General features: G+C 42.2%; 1 protein-coding gene and 1 non-coding gene across 3 annotated transcripts in view; one reads left to right on the forward strand and one right to left on the reverse strand.

The window, feature by feature from the left end:
• Nucleotides 1–19314, reverse strand: part of tmem232 (transmembrane protein 232) — a 118916-nt gene that overhangs the window by 50811 nt on the left and 48791 nt on the right. For both annotated transcript variants that reach the window (XM_067982944.1, XM_067982945.1), the window contains 3 exons: nt 16976–17154; nt 9455–9581; nt 7284–7500 (listed from right to left, as the gene is read on the reverse strand). In XM_067982944.1, coding sequence (XP_067839045.1) covers nt 7284–7500; nt 9455–9581; nt 16976–17154 — 523 coding nt within the window. The remainder of the gene's footprint in view (nt 1–7283; nt 7501–9454; nt 9582–16975; nt 17155–19314) is intronic.
• trnay-gua (transfer RNA tyrosine (anticodon GUA)) lies at nt 17593–17686 on the forward strand. The gene is made up of 2 exons: nt 17593–17629; nt 17651–17686. It is a non-coding gene; the product is annotated as a tRNA-Tyr (tRNA).

Consider the following 19314-nt stretch of genomic DNA (forward strand, 5'->3'; position numbering starts at 1 on the left):
AGCCACTGTGCGCCAGTGGTGAAGGGAGTGAATGTATAGGATGGTGGATGGGGTGCCAATCAAGCGGGCTGCTTTATCTTGGATGGTGTCGAGCTTCTTGAGTGTTGTTGGAGCTACACTCATCCAAGCAAGTGGAGAGTATTCCATCACACTCCTGACTTGTGCCTTGTAGATGGCTTTGTGGAGTCAGGAGGTGAGTCACTCGCCACAGAATACCCAGCCTCTGACCTGCTCTCGTAGCCACAGTATTTATATGGCTGGTCCAGTTAAGTTTCTGGTCAATGGTGACCCCCAGGATGTTGATGGGGGATTCAGTGATGGTAATGCCATTGAATGTCATGGGGAGGTGATTAGACTATAATAGTGTGAAATGATCTTGACTCAGAAGATCAAGATGTCGAATCAATTTGGGTGGAGGTAAGAAATAGCAAGGGAAAGAAATCACTGGTATATAGGCCCCCTAACAGTAGCTACACTATAGGGCAAAATATTAATCAGGAAATAAGGGGGGCTTGTCAAAAAGGTAATGTAATAATCATGGGCGATTTTAACTTTGGACAAATCAAATTGGCAAAAATAGCCCTGAGGAGGAGTTCATAGAGTGTATTAGGGACTGTTTCTTAGACCAATACGTTGGGGAACCAACCAGGGAACAGGCCATTTTGGATCTGGTAATGGGTTACGAAACAGGATTAATTAATGATCTCAAAGTAAAGGATCCCTTGGGAAGCAGTGATTAAAACATGATAGAATTTCACATCCAGTTTGAGAGCGAGGATCTTGAGTCTGAAACTACTGTATTAAACTTAAATAAGGGCAATTATAAACCTGAGGAAGGAGGAAGCCTCCGAAAGCTTGTGAATTTAAAATAAAATTGCTGGACTATAACTTGGTGTTGTAAAATTGTTTACAATTATAAAGGAATGAGGGCGGAATTGGCTAAAGTGGACTGGGTAAACAGATTAGATGGTATAATGGTGGATAAGCAGTGGCAAACATTTAAAAAGATATTTAATGACTCGCAACAAAAATATATCCCTGTGAGGAGGAAAGATTCCACAAAAAGGGTGAACCAACCATGGCTAACTAAGGAAGTAAAGGATGGTATCAGGTTAAAAGAAAAAGCATACAACATGGCAAAGATTACTGGTAAGCCCGAAGATTGGGAAAACTTTAAAAACCATCAAAGGATGACTAAAAGAATAATAAAGAGGGAGAAAATAAATTATGAGAGTAAACTAGCAAGAAATATAAGAACTGACAGTAAATGCTTCTACAAGTATAGAAAAAGGAAGAGGGTAGCTAAAGTAAACATTGGTCCCTTAGAGGATGAGACTGGGGAAATAATAATTTTGTATCTGTCTTCACAATGGAAGACACTAATAATATACCAATAATAGTAGAAAATCAAGGAGCAAAGGGGAGGGAGGAACTAAAAACAATCACTGTCATTAGAGAAAAAGTACTAGGTGAACTAATGGGTCTAAAGGCTGACAAGTCCCCTGGACCTGATGGCTTGCATCCGAGGGTCTTAAAGGAAGTGGCTACAGAGATAGTGGATGCGTTGGTTGTAACCTTCCAGAATTCACTAGATTCTGGAAAGGTCCCAGCGGATTGGAAAACCGCAAACGTAACACCCTTATTCAAGAAGAGAGTGAGTCAGAAAGGCAACTATGGATCAGTTAGCCTAACATCTGTCATTGGGAAAATGTTAGAATCCATTATTAAGGAAGTAGTAGCAGGACATTTGGAGACTCATGATACAATCAAGGAAAGTCAACATGGTTTTATGAAGGGGAAATCGTGTCTGACAAATTTATTAGAGTTCTTTGAGGAAGTAACGGGCAGGGTGGATAAAGGGGAACCAATGGATGCAGTATATTTGGATTTCCAAAAGGCATTCGATAAGGTGCCACATAAAAGATTACTGCACAAGATAAGAGCTCATGGTGTTGGGGGTAATATACTGGCATGGAGAGAGGATTGGCTAACTAACAGAAAGCAAAGAGTCGGGATAAAAGGGTCATTTTCAAAATGGCAATCTGTAACTAGTGGGGTGCCGCAGGGCTCAGTGCTGGGGCCTCAACTATTTACAATATATATCAATGACTTGGATGAAGGTACAGGGTGTCTTGTGGCCAAATTTGCTGATGATACAAAGATAGGTGGAAAAGCAAGTTGTGATGAGGACACAAAGTGTCTGCAAAGGGATATTGACAGGTTAAGCGAATGGGCAAAAATTTGGCAGATGGAATATAATGTGGGAAAATGTGAAGTCATCCACTTTGGGAGGAAAAATAAAAAAGCAAAATATCATTGGAATGGAGAAGTACTACAAAATGCTGCAATACAGAGGGATCTCGGTGTCCTCGTACATGAAACACAAAAAGTACAGCAGGTAATCCGGAAGGCAAACGGAATATTGGCCTTTATTTCTAGGGGGGTGGAGTATAAAAGCAGGGAAGTCATGCTACAACTGTACAGGGTGCTGGTGAGACCACACCTGGAGTACTGCGTACAGTTCTGGTGCTCTTATTTAAGAAAGGACATACTTGCATTGGAGGCAGTTCAGAGAAGGTTCACTAGGTTGATTCAGGGTATGGAAGGGTTGTCTCATGAGGAAAGATTGAACAGGTTGGGTCTATACTCATTGGAGTTTAGAAGAATGAGAGGAGATCTTATTGAAACATACAAGATTCTGAGGGGACTCGATAAGGTAGATGCTGAGAGGATGTTACCCCTCATGGGGGAATCTAAAACTAGGGGACATAGTCTCAGAATAAGGGGTTGCCCGTTTAAGACGGAATTGAGGAGGAATTTCTTCTCCCAGAGGGTTGTGAATCTTTGGAATTCTTTACCCCAAAAAGCTGTGGAGGATGAGTCATTGAATACATTCAAGGCTGAGTTAGACAAATTTTTGATCAGCAAAGGAGTCAAAGGATATGGGGAAAACGCGGGAAAGTGGAGTTGAGGTAAAAATCAGTTCAGCCATGATCTCATTGAATGGCGGAGCAGGCGCGAGGGACCGAATGACCTACTCCTGCTCCTATCTCTAATGGTCTCTTATGGTCTTATGGCCTACATTGCAACAGTGACTATACTTCAAAAGCAATTCATTGGTTGTGAAGTGCTTTGGGACATCCTAAGGATATGAAAGGCACTATTTTAATGAAAGTCTTTCTTTCTTTCATATTGGGTATTCGAAAATTGTTGAAGGCATTTTTTTCTTGTCTTTTTTTTTTAATTAGAGCAATTTGACATGAATAATTTCAGATTCTTGGGGTCTTGAAGGCTGTTCCAACCGAAGGTTCTGTGATCTGCCAAAGTCCAGCAGTTTGAGCATCTCCTTAGTATCTAGGTCCACCTTAATGATATCCTGATCCAGAACAGAGACTTCTGGGACATAGTTGTCCCTCCTCTCTCGCTCCAAATATTTCTGCTTGGTTTTAAAGACTCAAAAATGATTTTTCAAAGTTTTCAGCCTTTGCAAAGGTTATATGTAGGAGAGGCACAGAAGTGGTAGTTGAGAACGAAACAGAAAACCCAACATGGAAGCACAAGACCAGGCTGTGGGCAATTGGTGTTACACCTAACCCTCTTTGATGGCTGGCCAAGTGGAAGGGCTGATACATGACGCCTGTGCAAAGAGAGTTGCCTTATTTGGCACTGCAGCGCATGATGCCCAGAATTCAGTAGTTCACCATGCCTGGCAGGATATGGGAGCTAGGCTCAATGCTGCCTACAGGGCCTGTATTGCGTGGGAATAGATGCAGGAGATGACCACACACTTTAAGGAACTTTGCAAGAAAAGACTACACAACACTACGATGCACCAGATAGATGGTCCAGGATTCTATGTCACAAAATGTTGCCTGTCAATCTGTTCCACATTTGCTGCTTGCTCATGCCAAACATTGACACAACCTTGCAGCTTTTTCATTGTATCTCATATATATGCATATTCTAGCAGGGCACCAAGTTAAGGTGTAAGAAAAAATTGAAAGCCATGTAACATTCACATCTTCCAAGAGCTTCACACATCAACCACCATAACACAAAAGAGGTAATTTACAAACACCCAGAATGGGTTTCAGGTTGGGTAAATGGCAACCATCAATGACTCCTGGACTGTCGAAAGTACAGCAGTGTGGTGACATTGGGCAGCTGAGTCACTTTATTCAAAGGGAAAGGAGACAGAAGTGCTGACCGACATAGCAGTCGCCTGATTGATACATGTGTGGACAGCACCTTGGCTGGTATTGCTCGCTAACTATGAATGAACCACAGGTGACCTTGCCAGCTATCCTTGTGCTGTCCTTAAGTTGCAAGGTGGCTGCAAGTGTCTTTGCTGTAGATGGGACACTCTGCAGCTAGCTCCCTGTCGACCCATAGCAAGCTGAGTCAGTTTTCCTTGGATATTCTCAGGTAGGTGTGATCGGGTCTAGAGATATAAGGGGTGATTTTATGACTGTGCTGCTCTCACTCTATGCTAGAGGCCTCCGTCTGGGAAGAGTTTTCTAGGTTATTTTTAGGTCCTGTAATGGCGAGCTGTGGGCCTGTTGCTCGAGTGCAATATTGTGACCGTTAAACAAACATTATGAGACCCAGATATCCATGTTATATATATATATTTAAGAAGATGTATTAAGCACAACCCTGAATAATAGCACAGTAAGCAAGCAGTCGAAGAGGTACACTTATAATCAACAAGTCTGAAAGGTTCTAGAGGCACTACACAATTTGTACCCCCGTGTGGGGGAATAAACTGAATAATTTGATATGACCCACTCCTACACCAAGCATAGGCTGGCCCCTAGAAGGTCCTCTCGCTGGATAGCAGCAACCACAAGGCCTCCAGGCATGAAGATCCGTTGGGATTATGGAAGAGAAAGGTTGTACTTATCTTTTCCGGTCTTTCTTGCCTTCCTGCCTGGTCCCATTAGATCTTCCAATCTCAGGTTGCCCACGTGCAAGTCCTAAAGCCAGTTCCTTTGGGCGCCCAGGAAAATGGGTGCCCTACTGTTTCATGGAGAGGAAATTGATGAGGGAGAACTGGGAATACCCAATTCCAACTCATTTCCATGGCTGCCCGGCCTGCCCCTATCGTAGGATGGACCTACGACCCAGGAGCATCATATCTGGACTAGACTTAGGTTGTCCCAGCCCAGTCGACCCTACAAAGTCCTCCCGATATTTGGGTATAGTACCCAGCTTCCCACAGACTAGTTAAATAACAGCCTGACGTAGTCATACTCACAGAATCATATCTATCAGCCTGGACTTTTCCATCACTATCCATGGACTTGTCCTGTCCCCTCGGCAGGATACATCTACCAGAGTTGGGGCACTGTGGTATACAGTCATGTGGGAGTGGCCTTGGAAGTCCTGACGATTGATTCCAGACCATATGAGGACCCATGGTGTCAGGTTAAACAAAGCCAAGAAAACCTCCTCCACCATCCCCTCCCCAGCTTACAAATTAGTACATCTCCATGTTGAACATTACTTCTGGAGGAGCACTGAGGGAAGCAGAGCACAGAATTTACTCAGGTGGGAGACTTAAATGTTCACCATCAAAAGTGGCTTGGTGGTAGCAGCACTGACCGAACTGGCCAAGTCCTGAACGACATAGCTCAAGATTGGACCTGCGTCATGTGTGAATGAACCAATACGAGGCAGTACTACTACTGTGTTATGTGGGACAAACTAAGGACAGATCTAGCAGTCCAAAACTGGGTATCCATGAGGCGCTGTAGGCTATCATCAGCAGCAGAATTGCACACCAGCATAATCTGTAACCTAATTTCCTGGCACATCCCTCACTCCTCAATCACCATCAAGCCAGGAGACCAACCTTGGTTCAATAGGGAGTGTGGAAGGGCATGTCAGGAGCAGTACCGGGCATATCTTAGAATAAAGTACTAAACTAGTGAAGCTACTACACAGGGCAACCTACATCCTAAACATCAAAAGCAGAAGGCTACAGAAAGAGCTCAGAGGCTATATATCATGGTCCATTCATCGTCGCTTGATCAATATCGATGAATTCCCTGAGCAGAGCCCTGAATGGAGGCCTTGCTAGTTTGGACAAATAGCAGGGGTGAGAAGCAGAGTGGGCCTGAGCAAAAGTCTCACTATTCCCCTAAAACAGCAGAGGGAAGCCCAAACCTGAAGAAAGGAAGCAATATTTGCTTTATAGGCACCCAGTGGCCAAACTGTAACTGTAACTGTAACAAGTTTATAGCCAAAAGTCAAAGACCCAGAAATAACTCACCTCGGGACGCCGAATTGCAATGGCGTCTTCTCCGACCACCGGCTAATCGATACAGTAAGTTCGTGAATGCGCACTAAAACCCTGAAATCGCGAACTTGCTCCCATTGGTTCGTCGGTGGTTTGACAATTCCGAATTAAAGGGGCATGGTACGCTAAAATCATAAAACATTTATAAACTTACCCATCTGCCCAGCTGGAACGAAGATACGTATTGCTGGAACGAAGGCACGCTGGAAAATACCAGCACTACACTACTTTTTAAAAGCGCGGTGACTGTTAATGACTGCGAAACCACAAAAAATTAAATTTTAAAAGTGTGCAATGTCAAATTATTCTTAATATTTTTTAATCATTAAAAAAAATTAAAAATTAAAGATTTAAAAATGTTGTATTACTTTTAACTTCTATAAGTTTCATTAAATTAAATCATTTGCTTGGCTTTTTATAGGATATGTTGAATTTTTACTGAAACTAACATACTGAAGTTTACTTTAGATGAGTAATTTGTAGATTTTTACTTACCTGCTTGTGGGCATGACTTCTCTTCTTGACAGATTCTGTGGGCGTGGCTTCCATTCCCACAGTCTCTATCGATAGGAAGGAACCTGCGCTGAATTCACAGCGCTGAACTGAAAAAAAATTGAAAAGGAAGCAAGTGGACGTCGGCGACCACGAGGTAAGTTTTATCGTAGTCTTTGTCCACAGGATGCGCAGACAGCCTTGCCACGCCAGTCGGAGCAAGTTCCAGCCCCATCATAAATTTGGACGTATAATTTTATAATCGGAAAAAATTTAAACAAAAGGTGACAAAAATGTGACAACAGGAAGTCAGGTCGTACAGACAGGAACTTCATGCAGACATAAAGTTTTTAATAATTAGATAGATAGATAGATATAGATAGAAACTTAATGTAAATGCCAGTTGTAGTGTTATTATCAATTATTCTGGGTGCTTCACTACCAAATTCAGATCTTGATAATCTAATTTGCTTTTCATCCTGGCACTTACCATCTTCTGGTGTTGCTGCTGGCTGGATCTGTAGAAGTTCAAGCAATCCTGGTGTATTTGTCCTATTGGGTAACTTTGATGGGTTTCCAAAGCCAATTAGGGCAGCCTTTTGGATTTCTGAGGTGCTGCCATATAGACAAATGTCCCCTAGTATACAGCAATAGAGATGGCTTAGTTGCAAGGGCCAAACATGCAGATCTTCTGTGGTCACATTTTCCTAGAATTAAAATACAATCCCTGGTTACATGTTGGTTTCACATTTTTATCCTTTGCAATACTAACAGCAAGAATCCTTGGAGTTATATTGCTGTATAATAATGCTGCTCTATTCAACTGGTCAAGAGAAGCCTTCTTGTACATTCTATACAGTGCAAAGCTATGTAGAACAGTAAACTGGATGAGGAGTGCTTATTCCTCATCAGAATTTGTTCTCTCCAAAACTCAAGAAATTTGGCCGGGGTATCAAGATCATAACTGGAGCAACACAACAAGAGTTGTTGCACTTCAGTCAAACACAGACATTATACCAACAACACAAGCTGTTGTAGGGGAATCTCAACATTGCGTACAGCAGCACAACATCACACAGTTTTTCCAAACTTGTGGAACTGTTGGGAGTTAAGTCACATTGTTGGAGCAGTGTAAAGGAAACATGTCTTGTACTTAGCCCTTATTATGTCTGATCTTGGAGTATTTTATAATAAATGATACAAAAGGTGGCATAAGTTGTATCCTATGTCATATATTCTATAATGTCACATTGGGTAGCAATTCAAATTTATGTCATCACAACTGAATGGGGCAGGCTGGATGGACCAGTAGGTCTTTTCCTGTTCGTCATTTTTCATATGCTCGTAATATTAAGATATCTGTCACGGTAATGTTAACTGCAGAACCCAGTACTTGTACAGTATTGTGGGCTTGAGTCATCAAGCAGTTGAACTGCAAAGCAACAGTTTGGCTTCACAATAATAGTTCTCCCTGCATTAAAATCCAATTCATACGATCCTGAACGGTAATTGATTTGCACTGTAATTATTTTGAACAGTCAGTAAAACTAAATGTAAAAATGTCAAAGACAAATAATGTGGTGATTTTGTTGGATAGTTGATGAAACCCAGCTGCCTATAAATATGGCCTCAAGAACATTCCTCCGATTCTCCTAAAAGCCTCAACCTGCCAAATTTCTTTGCACACTTCCATGCTCACCTGCCTAGCCGCTGCAGCTCCCTTCCTAGATATTCATTATTGCTCCCACAGCCTTTTCAAAATATTCTCCCATCCACCAATCTCAACCTGCTATCTTAACCTCATCCCCATGAGCATTTTACCATGTCGCCCCCCCCCACCCCACCTTGCTATCAACTGTGTTTTCTGGTCTTCGGTCACCCACCCCCAGAGAGAATTTTCTTATCACCCCCACCCTGTCCCACCTTGCACTCACTGCCCCCCCACCCCCGGCAAGTCTCTTTACCATTCTCCTGCTCCCCTCCCCCCCGCACCCCCCAGAGACAGTTTACTCACCCTGGCCTTGGCCAACCTCCCCATGGAAATTCCTGCCCCTTCCCCCATTGAGAGACTTTATTGGCTTAGGCCTCCCACGGTCAACAAGTCTGTTTGCTGATTCCTCTATCCCCTGCTGAAATAGCATCACCTTGCCCCCTCACTTATTGTGTGTGCTGCCCCAATTCCTCCAAATCCCAACCCCCCCCCCACCTCCAAGATGTTTTTGCCAGCCTCGGCCCTCCTTTTAAAAAATTTACGTCTAAATCTTCAGGGGTCCATGCTTTCATCTCAGCCTGGATCCCCACATCCACCAGTGGATCAGGAGCTATTAGTTTGACCAAGCATACCTACACAGACCTATGAAGGTCCAGGGCATGGAACTCCTGACATTGGGAATCCCCTTATAACAATGGCCTTATAAAAGGTGAGTGGAGGCTTTTCCCGCACACGTCCATCCAGAAAGATTGCCATCAGTTTGCCTAGTTTTCAGCTGTTCCACCGTACTCTGGCTGAAGTTACAACGGGAGTGGATTTTTGAGGTTTTTATACTTAACATGTAGAGAAGGAAAGTTTTGTATAATACTTTGTTCCCACATGAAATTAAAAGAAAGCCAGTTCTTAGATGAACGATCTGTAATATTTCACACCACACACCACATCTTTACCTGTTTTAAATTGTGAGGACGAAAATACGTTACAAGATTTACACCCAGCTCTGTCAAAGCCTTCAAACAAGTCATGTTCATTTTGGCAGCTTCACTTAGGAGCAGCAAACCAAGCGCAGAATCAATCCTGAAGATAAAAATATTCCAACAACATATTGTCACCTATTATTTCTGTGGTTTATCATATTCTTATTTTGTAAGAATATAAATCTGTAAATCTTTTCTTACAACTTATAATATACACCATGTTATATATCCTAATGTTATATATCCTAATATAGACAGGAAAAGTACAGGTGTAAAGGGCAAAGAGGGGGAGGAATTGCTGAAGTGTGTTCAGGAGAACTTTCTTGATCAATCTGATTCTGGCCCAATGAGGAAGGAGGCATTGCTGAATTTGGTTCTGGGGAATGAGGTGGGTCAAGTGGAGCAAGTGTCAGTGGGGGGACATTTAGGGAACAGTGATCATAGTATCATAAGATTTAGATTAGTTATGGAAAAGGACAAGGAGCACTCTAGAGTAAAAATTTAATTGCAGGAGGGCCAAATTCAATGGGTTGCGAACAGATCTGGCCCATGTAAATTGGAATAAAAGATTGGCAGGCAAAACTGTAATTGAACACTGGGCAGCCTTTAGAGGAGATGGTTCGGGTACCATCTAGGTACATTCCCACGAGGGGGAAAGGTAGGGCAACCAAAGCCAAAGCTCCCTGGATGACGAAAGGGATAGAGAGTAAGATGAAGCAGAAAAAGGTGGCATATGACAGATGTCAGGTTGATAACATAAGTGAGAACCAGGCTGAATATAGAAGGTACAGAGGAGAAGTGAAAAAAAAAATAAGAGGGGCAAAGAGGGAGTGTGAGAACAGACTGGCAGCTAACATAAAAGGGAATCCAGAAGTCTTCTATAGGCATGTAAACAGTAAACGGGTAGTAAGAGGAAGGGTCGGGCCGATTAGGGACCAAAAAGGAGATCGACGCATGGAGGCAGAGGGCTTGGCTGAGGTACTAAATGAGTACTTGGCATCTTTCTTTACCAAGGAAGAAGATGCTGCCAAAGTCACAGTAAAAGGGGAGGTAGTTGAGATACTGGATGGGGTGAAAATTGATAAAAAGGAGGTACTAGAAAGGCTGGCTGTACTTAAAGTAGATAAGTCCGTATGGGATGCATCCTAGATTGCTGAGGGAAGTATGGGTGGAAATTGCGGAGGTACTGGCCATAATCTTCCAATCCTCCTTAGATACGGGGGTGGTGCCAGAGGACTGGAGAATTGCAAATGTTACACCCTTGTTCAAAAAAGAGTATAAGGATAAACCCAGCAACTACAGGCCAGTCAGTTTAACCTTGGTGGTGGGAAAGCTTTTAGAAATGATAATCCGGGACATAATTAATAGTCACTTGGGCAAGTGTGGATTAATAAAGGAAAGCCAGCACGGATTTGTTAAAGGCAAATTGTGTTTAACTAACTTGATTGAGTTTTTTGATGAGGTAACAGAGAGGGTTGATGAGGGCAATGCGGTTGATTGGTTGTGTATGTGGACTTTCAAGGAGAGAAAATTGCAGGGCTATGGGGAAAGAGCAGGGGAATGGGGCAAATGGCCTCCTTCTGGGCTGTAAGATTCTATGATTCTATATCTATAACACTAGAATAAATTCACATATGTTCCAGATAGTATCCCTTCACTGTGTATTCTTCTATTTTCCTCTTTTAAAAAGCTCAACTTGTAAGAACTTCTCTGGAAAATCATAGTCGAGAATTGACTGGCGAGACCTGTTAGGGGGTGGATCTCGGGGTGCGGCAGAACTTCCACCCGTCCCTGAATGCGCTTCTGAACACTGTCCCAAATCCCAGGGTCTGGGGTGTTAGCATATTGCAGGCAAGTGCTTGTGTCATTTTCATCAATTTTGTTTCTGTGCAGTTTTAATATGCAGCATGACTTTATAGCTGGATATTTCAAACTGTGTTATTTCAACACCAATGGTAGTCCATTTAAAATAAACCACTGGTGTTAAAATAAAATAGATTGAAAAATCTGGGTTTATCTGTGGTGGTTTCCATATTTGAAATTCCATAATAGGGAGTGAAGTTAAAAATTAAGGCCAAAGAGAGCTCAGAATACATAATTTGAATCACCTACTTAGATCTCGTTTACATTGCAAACTTTTTAATCAATTTTTCATTTGAATACTAAATATGTTTTTAAAATTGCATTTCAATGCTGTTTTATCGGTAAGCATCACTAACAGAGAGACACTCTCTGTTTAAATACTGCATTCAGAAGATTTAGTAATTTTACCAATTGTAGAGCTAAAGTGGACAGTGTATCCCTATTACTATTGTCAATCATGTGCTGAGAGGTTGTTTCCCCTGGCTGCAGAGTCTTGAACTAGGGGGCTTAGTCTCAGGAAAAGGGGTCTGCCATTTAATACTGAGATGAAGGGGAATTTCTTCACTCAGAGGGTTGTGAATCTTTGGAATTCTCTACCCCAGAGGGCTGTGGATGCGGAGTCGTTGAGTATATTCAAGACTGAGATCGATAGATTTTTGGATCAAGGGATATGGGGATCAGGCAGGAAAGTGGAGTTGAGGTCGAAGATCAGCCATGATCTTATTGAATGGCGGAGCAGGCTCGAGGGGCCGAATGGCCCACTCCTGCTCCTATTTCTTATGTTCTTATGTTTACATCAGTGAGACTTTGGTATTAATATGTTCTTCTTCCTTTGTCAAAACAAGTCAGAGCGAGAAACTTAAATTAGCTGCTTGAAAAATGACTATTAAAAAAACATATTCTGGGCTGTTAGTGTGGTAGTTTCAGTGATTGATGGACCAGTCAGAAATTAGTCCCCATACCTGCAGCCAAATAAATTTTGAAAATGATGGAATGTTGAATAAAAAAAATTATTCCACATACTTTGTGTGCAAACACTTGTGGTACAAACATGTAAATATTGCTGCATTAACTAGAAGATATTTTTAATCTCAACACAGCACAGGATTGAGATTTTAAGATAGTTACTCATGGTCCTTCATTTTTCTTGCCTTTTAGCTCTGCATAAGCATGACATTTCGATAATATTTATTTCTTTTATTTTGGCATGTCTCACTATTATGATGTCTCTAATCATCTGTGTGTGTGTAACTGAACCTACTAATATGCTAAATACATCTGCTGAAGTGGGACACATGCTGAAGTACCAAAAAACTCTCAATGCATTTTAATAAGAAATACATATCTTGTAGAGCAAATTTACATTAGGATGACTGCTTTTATGGGACATTTTGTAACTAAAGGATCAATATTCATCCAGGTCATCTGCCTCCCAGATTACTATTTTATACATAATCCATCATTTAAATGCGTTAGAAACTGCATTTAGCAAGCTATTTTCTATGCAACGGGCATTTAATATGCTTAATGAAACATCTAATATGCTTTACACTGCTGAGGCTGTTTAATTTAGCAAGATTGCTACGATGATTGCATTTTTAAAGGAACGACAACATTCAATTTAAATCTCTAAATGCATATTTTTTCAGAAGTGGTTTCTTTTTGTGCATACTTCTGCTTTGGATTGGCAATAAAAATTTAGTTTTAAACCAGTTATTACCAATGTTTGCGCAATTAGAATGTTTTACTGACCAAAGAGTTATGGGGTAGAAATTGATATGCAATGCGCCTGATTTCTGGGCGCAAAATCAGGGTTAGGGGGACCAATTTCAGATGGTGGTATCCCTCTCGCAAGTGTGACTTCTGAGAGTCAAGGGCACCTGCTTAAAACAGGCATTGGGCCCCTTGATTATGCCAATCAGGGACCTAACGCCCGTTTCAGGACGCCGATGCCAAATTGGACAGAAACTGAGCGGAGAATGCGCCACGCATGCTGCGCTCAGTTTTTCCAGGACTACAATGGCCTAACCAGCAATCCTTAAAAGAGGGCTGCAGACGAAAAAAGTAAGTTTTTCTTAATTAATTACCTGAATGTGGTCCTGGAGGAGCAGGAGTGCTACTCCTGGCTCCACAGCACTACTGTGGGCTACTGCCAGTCCACGCTCGCCCCCTCCTGTTCGCCTCTCCTTCTCTCTTTGGACCTACCTGAGAGTTGCTGCCACGTGGCAGCCGGACCAAATTGCTGACCTCTAAACGGGTGAGCTGCATCGGGACGCCCAATCAACGTCCACAGCTCTCCGTATCTAAATGCAGATACGGCCCCTTGCCAAATTTGTCAGGGGTCTCGCGCCTGCACAGACCAGTGCACGGAGCAGTCGCTCTGCTGACTTACCACCAGTTTCGGGCATAAGTCCAATTTCTAGCCCATGCTTCTGAGGCAGTTTCCATTGTATTTCACCTATGTATTTGTTGAACTGATGGAAATAGATAAAACCTGAGGACTAATTTAAAAAGAATTCCAACTTTTGCAACAGTGAAATAGAATTCATAATGCACACGGGTGAATTTAAACCTGAAAAACAGCCACAATAAAATGTCACCACTTTAGCAACAGTAAATTACATCAGTTTTGCAACAGGTCACAATGGGCTTTAGCACTGGTCTAGTTTACTTGTCCTTTTCCTTTTAGATTTGAGGAAGATATTACAATCAAGGATGATTTTTTGTAATATGTCAGCATGGACACTAGCACACTGTTTGAGAAACTGTTTCTAAAAGCTTTTTTTCAGCAACATGAACAAAAATTCACCTCAATACCACTGATTTCTAGTATGACAGTGTTTATGTATTGAAATTCTAAAAGGACTTTGGGGAAAAAATGACACATTACTGTGGAAAAGCCAATTTCATTTTCTCCCCAGTATTAAAAAGAAAAAGAACAGATTAACAAACATAAAACTAAAATCCAAAGTAGTAATATTTGTATACATGACCCTTTGGGGTGAGATACATACAAGATATGATTGATAAGAATTTTTTCGAAGATGCACAGGGAGGCTGAGTATTATGGGGGAAAAATTCAATAGGGGCTGTTTTTGGGCGCAGGTAGCATGATGTGCTATTACCCCGCGCCCAATGACCCCTGCGCAGGCAAGACGCAAGTTTCGGCCCACCCAAGGACTTACCTGCAATCAGCGTTCCATTCCAGGCCTTGCACGTGGAATCAATGCAATTCGCACTTTCCACCACCAGAGGGAGCGCAATCTCTTAAAGGGAGGATGTTTCTTAGAAATCTCTTAAAGGTAGCTGGTACCTGTTATTTGCTGAAAATAACAGTCTACTGTCTGCACAGAGTCTGAATGGAGATCAGACATCACACACGTAAAATACAGATGCAGGTCCCATCCCTACTTTTACACACTGATGAGTTATGATAAAACATTGAATAAAGGTTGCGCACTACTAAATCCCACATCCTCCAATCTGCACGCCAGACCTCACCTATCTGCCGATCTGAGTTGGTACCAGGCCTGCGAGAGTGCATGCACCAAGGTTCCCTGCTGTTGCACTAGAGGCCTTGGTCCAAGAGGTGGACAGAAGGAGGGACATCCTATATCTGCCGGGGAGGGAGGGGAGGTGGGGTGGGGGGAGGGGCAAGAGGCCCTCCAGACATATACTCAAAAGGCAGTGAGGGACGAAGTCAATGCCAGGCGCACAGCATCATGAAGATGGATGCAGCGCAGGAAGAAGTTCAATGCTTTCACATGAGTGGTCCAGGTGAGTGAGGTCAACTGTCAAGTGGCGTCTCCTACCAACTGCAACACGCACTACACCCTCCATCCCCCACATACCAATAAACTCTTTCCATCAGTACTCAACTCTTCCAACCAGATGCTTGCTCTCACCCTTACACATTACCACTGTTTCAAGCCACCCACCCACAACTCACAGGCCACACACACTGGCAGTTATTCAACCATGACAGGCACATCACCCAGACACACGTCCCACTTTCTTGCAGGAGAAGGTGGCGCATATTAAGAGGCAGCAAGTGGCAGTGGCATTTAGCCCCTCGAGCCTGTTCCGCCATTCAATGAGATCATGCTGGACCTGTGACCTAACTCCATATACCCGCCTTAGCCCCATATCCCTTAATGCCCTTGGTTCACAGAAATCTATCGATCTCAGATTTAAGTTTCACAAGTGAGCTAGTATCAACTGCCATCTGCAGAAGAGCGTTCCAAACGTCTCTCACCCTTTGTGTGTAGAAGCATTGCCTAACTTCACTCCTGCATGTCCTGGCTCTAAATGTTAGGCTATGTCCCCGCGTCCTAGTATTCAAGTGTAGGAGACCTCCAAAAACAGTTACAAATGTCTCGGCAGCCAGAAGCAATAATCCAGCAACTAATCTGTAAATCCTGCATGGTCCCCTTTTAATAGCGCTCGTGGGGGGGTCCTCCAGGCACTCTAAGACACGTTCAGATGATCAGGGTTAAGACTGTGCGTTGAGTTGAGCGTTAAGTCCCAAAATGGTGTCTATCACTTTAAATCAGCGTTGCACACTGATTGAAGTCATTTTCTCCTTATTTTATATGATTCCAGCGTTCATTACATGCGCCTGCGCTAACTCCTATATCAAGATGGCGTCTGGTGCATGTCACGCTGGAAACGTACGTACACATCCAAGACGCCATCTTGGATGTCAGAGAGGCCGTGTAGCGCCGAAACAATGGGCGTTACGCGGCCCAATTTAGCGCTCTATGTGATTGCTAGTGTTGCGTGATGGCTACTTTGAAAAAAACAGAAAAGTTTGCCAGGGATTGGATGCCACAATGAGGTAGACCACTGCACCGCAGCCTCTTGTCATTGTTAATGCTGAAAGGAAAGGAACCTAAGGCCAAATCCAGTGATTCCACACTTGCAGTGGGAAACCACATTCAAAAGGAGCATTGGTCATGAATCGGTGTTGCAATGACGTAGCCCTATCTCTGACCTGTGCTCCCTTCTTACTGGGAGCACAAGATTTCTGATTTACCCTATAATCTTGATTCTTATTCTCAATACTTGTAGGCTAATTCAGTATGCATTCTCAGGCCAAATTCTAATCTTCCAGCTTAAACCATGTGTACTTAAGATACCATTTTATCAATTCCATTCAGTCATACAGAACAGTTTTCAATGCCACTGAATAAATATTGAACATTTAACTTAATGGATTTTTCATACACGTGTGTAAGTATGCTAAAGTACAAGGAATGAAACGGCCTGCCGTGGTTCATCACCGATGCTGCAACCATTTCTTCACCAAAAAACCATAACATAATGAATAACTATATTAATAAAATTCTTCTGCAGCACACTATAAATGAAGGGGGGGTCAAAACAGTTTTAAAAGATTTGCCTCACATTAAATGTGTGCAACACCATATGTGATGCAAACATATTTTAGGCAAAAGTCATAAAGTGGTGCCACTTGTTCTGCCAGGTAATATGAAACATTCTGAATTAATACAACTTCTGCCAGCAATAATGTTTTGTTTTCTGAAACGTATCATCATTCACTGCCTATTTATGAAACTTAGAAGTAAAAGCAATACTTCATAGTTTAGCCTTGAAAATTATGAATCTTACCAATTCGTCTTGCACAGTTGCTCCCTCAGGAGGAGATGTTGCAGAACATCATCCAAGAGTTGAATCTTATGCTTCACACAAATCCAAACCAGAAGGCATTCTCTTAGCACTGGACTGATGGTACATTGTTCCTGTAGAGGCTCATCCACTTGCCGAGGACACTGACAAACTGTGTGTAACTGAAGATGATATAGGACATTTTGTAAAAGTACTTAAAATTCCAGTGTTATTTTACTTTATGTACTTGAAGATAACCTCCTTTAGATGAAACTGAACATGACAACCTATAAGTTACTGTGAGCAATGTTATTGTACGAATGGAATAAATAGGTTAAATAGTGGCAAGAGGAATTTGACATCAAGCATTTGTACAATAATACTGTTCACAGCAATTTCCAGGCTCATACTTTTTTTTGAATGTTGTTTACTCACTCACACAATAGTTTGCCACCCTCCTCACACTGTTCTATGCTGCAGAGTGTCATTTTTGTATGTAAGCTAAACAGAAAACAATCTACAAAGAGGGATCCCCTAATAAATAGTCACACTATTATTGAGCACTGGCATCAAAGTAGCTATCAGAACCATCTATAAATGATTCATGCTGTAATCGCTTCCCTTCAATAGCTCAGCTGGTAGAGCGGAGGACTGTAGTGAATAAACCAAAGTAAAGTCATCCTTAGGTTGCTGGTTCAATTCCGGCTCGAAGGAGTGAGTGTGCTTTTAACAGGTGCAGAAAATAATCAAGAAGGCAAATGGAATGTTGGCCTTTATATCTAGAGGACTAGAGTACAAGGGGGCAGAAGTTATGCTGCAGCTATACAAAATCCTGGTTAGACCGCACCTGGAGTACTGTGAGCAGTTCTGGGCACCGCACCTTTAGAAGGACATATTGGCCTTGGAGGGAGTGCAGCGTAGGTTTACTAGAATGATACCAGGACTTCAAGGGTTAAGTTACGAGGAGAGATTACACAAATTGGGGTTGTATTCTCTAGAGTTTAGAAAGTCAAGGGGTGATCGGATCGAAGTTTATAAGATATTAAGGGGAACAGATAGGGTGGATAGAGAGAAACTATTTCCGCTGGTTGGGGATTTTAGGAGTAGGGGGCACAGTCTAAAAATTAGAGACAGACCTTTCAGGAGCGAGATTAGAAAACATTTCTACACACAAAGGGTGGTAAAAGTTTGGAACTCTCTTCCACAAATGGCAATTGATACTAGCTCAATTGCTAAATTTAAATGTGAGATAGATAGCTTTTTGGCAACCAAAGGTATTAAGGGATATGGGCCAACGGCAGGTATATGGAGTTAGATCACAGATCAGCCATGATCTTATCAAATGGCGGAGCAGGCACGAGGGGCTGAATGGCCTACTCCTGTTCCTATGTTCCTATGTTCCTAACATGATAACGCAATTAAGGCAGAGCATCATTAATTCCCTTCTGGAAAAAATATGACTTATTGATGTACTTGACAGTTTGATTTAAAAAAAGAAAAATGCCTATGCCCTGGGTGGTCACGTATTCAAGAAACTATCTGCGAGCTTTTTTTGTAAATCTTCAGTTTTTCAAATACCATTTATTGCCATCTTATGCTAAGTTCCTGCTATATTGTAACCAATAACAAAGAATACTCAGCATAATGTTGAAATCTAGTGTAGTTCATTATTTTCTCTGTTGCATGGTATGTGAACGTAGGCAGCTTGAGTTCAACCTCATTTATCATAGTAACATAGTAGGTGCAGCACAGAAGGAGGCCATTTGGCCCATCATGCCTGTGCTGGCTCTTTGAAAGAGCTATCCAATTAGTCCCGTTCCCCTGTTCTTTCCCCATAGCCCTGTAAAGTTTTTCCCTTCAAGTATTTATCTAATTCCCTTTTGAAAGCTACTATTGAATCTGCTTCCACCACCCTTTCAGGCAGTGCATTCCAGATCATTACAACTCGTTGCGTAAAAAAATGCTTCCTCATGTCGCCATTGGCTCTTTAAACCTGTGATCTTAAATCTGTGTTCTCTGGTTACTGACCCTTCTGCCACTGGAAACAGTTTCTCCTTATTTGTTCTATCAAAACCATTCATGATCTTGAACACCTCTGTCAAATCTCCCTTCTCTGTTCTAAGGAGAACAACCCCAGCTTCTCCAGTCTCTCCACATAACTGAAGTCCCTCATTCCTCGTACCATTCTAATAAATCTCTTCTGTACACTCTCTAAGATCTTGACGACCTTCCTAAAGTGTGGTGCCCGGAATTGAACACAATATTCCAGCTGAGGCCTAACCAGTGTTTTATGAAGGTTTAGCATAACTTCCTTGCTTTTATACTCTATGCCTCTATTAATA

The sequence above is a fragment of the Heptranchias perlo genome, chromosome 4, assembly GCF_035084215.1.
Source record: "Heptranchias perlo isolate sHepPer1 chromosome 4, sHepPer1.hap1, whole genome shotgun sequence".
In the NCBI taxonomy this organism is placed as follows: domain Eukaryota; kingdom Metazoa; phylum Chordata; class Chondrichthyes; order Hexanchiformes; family Hexanchidae; genus Heptranchias; species Heptranchias perlo.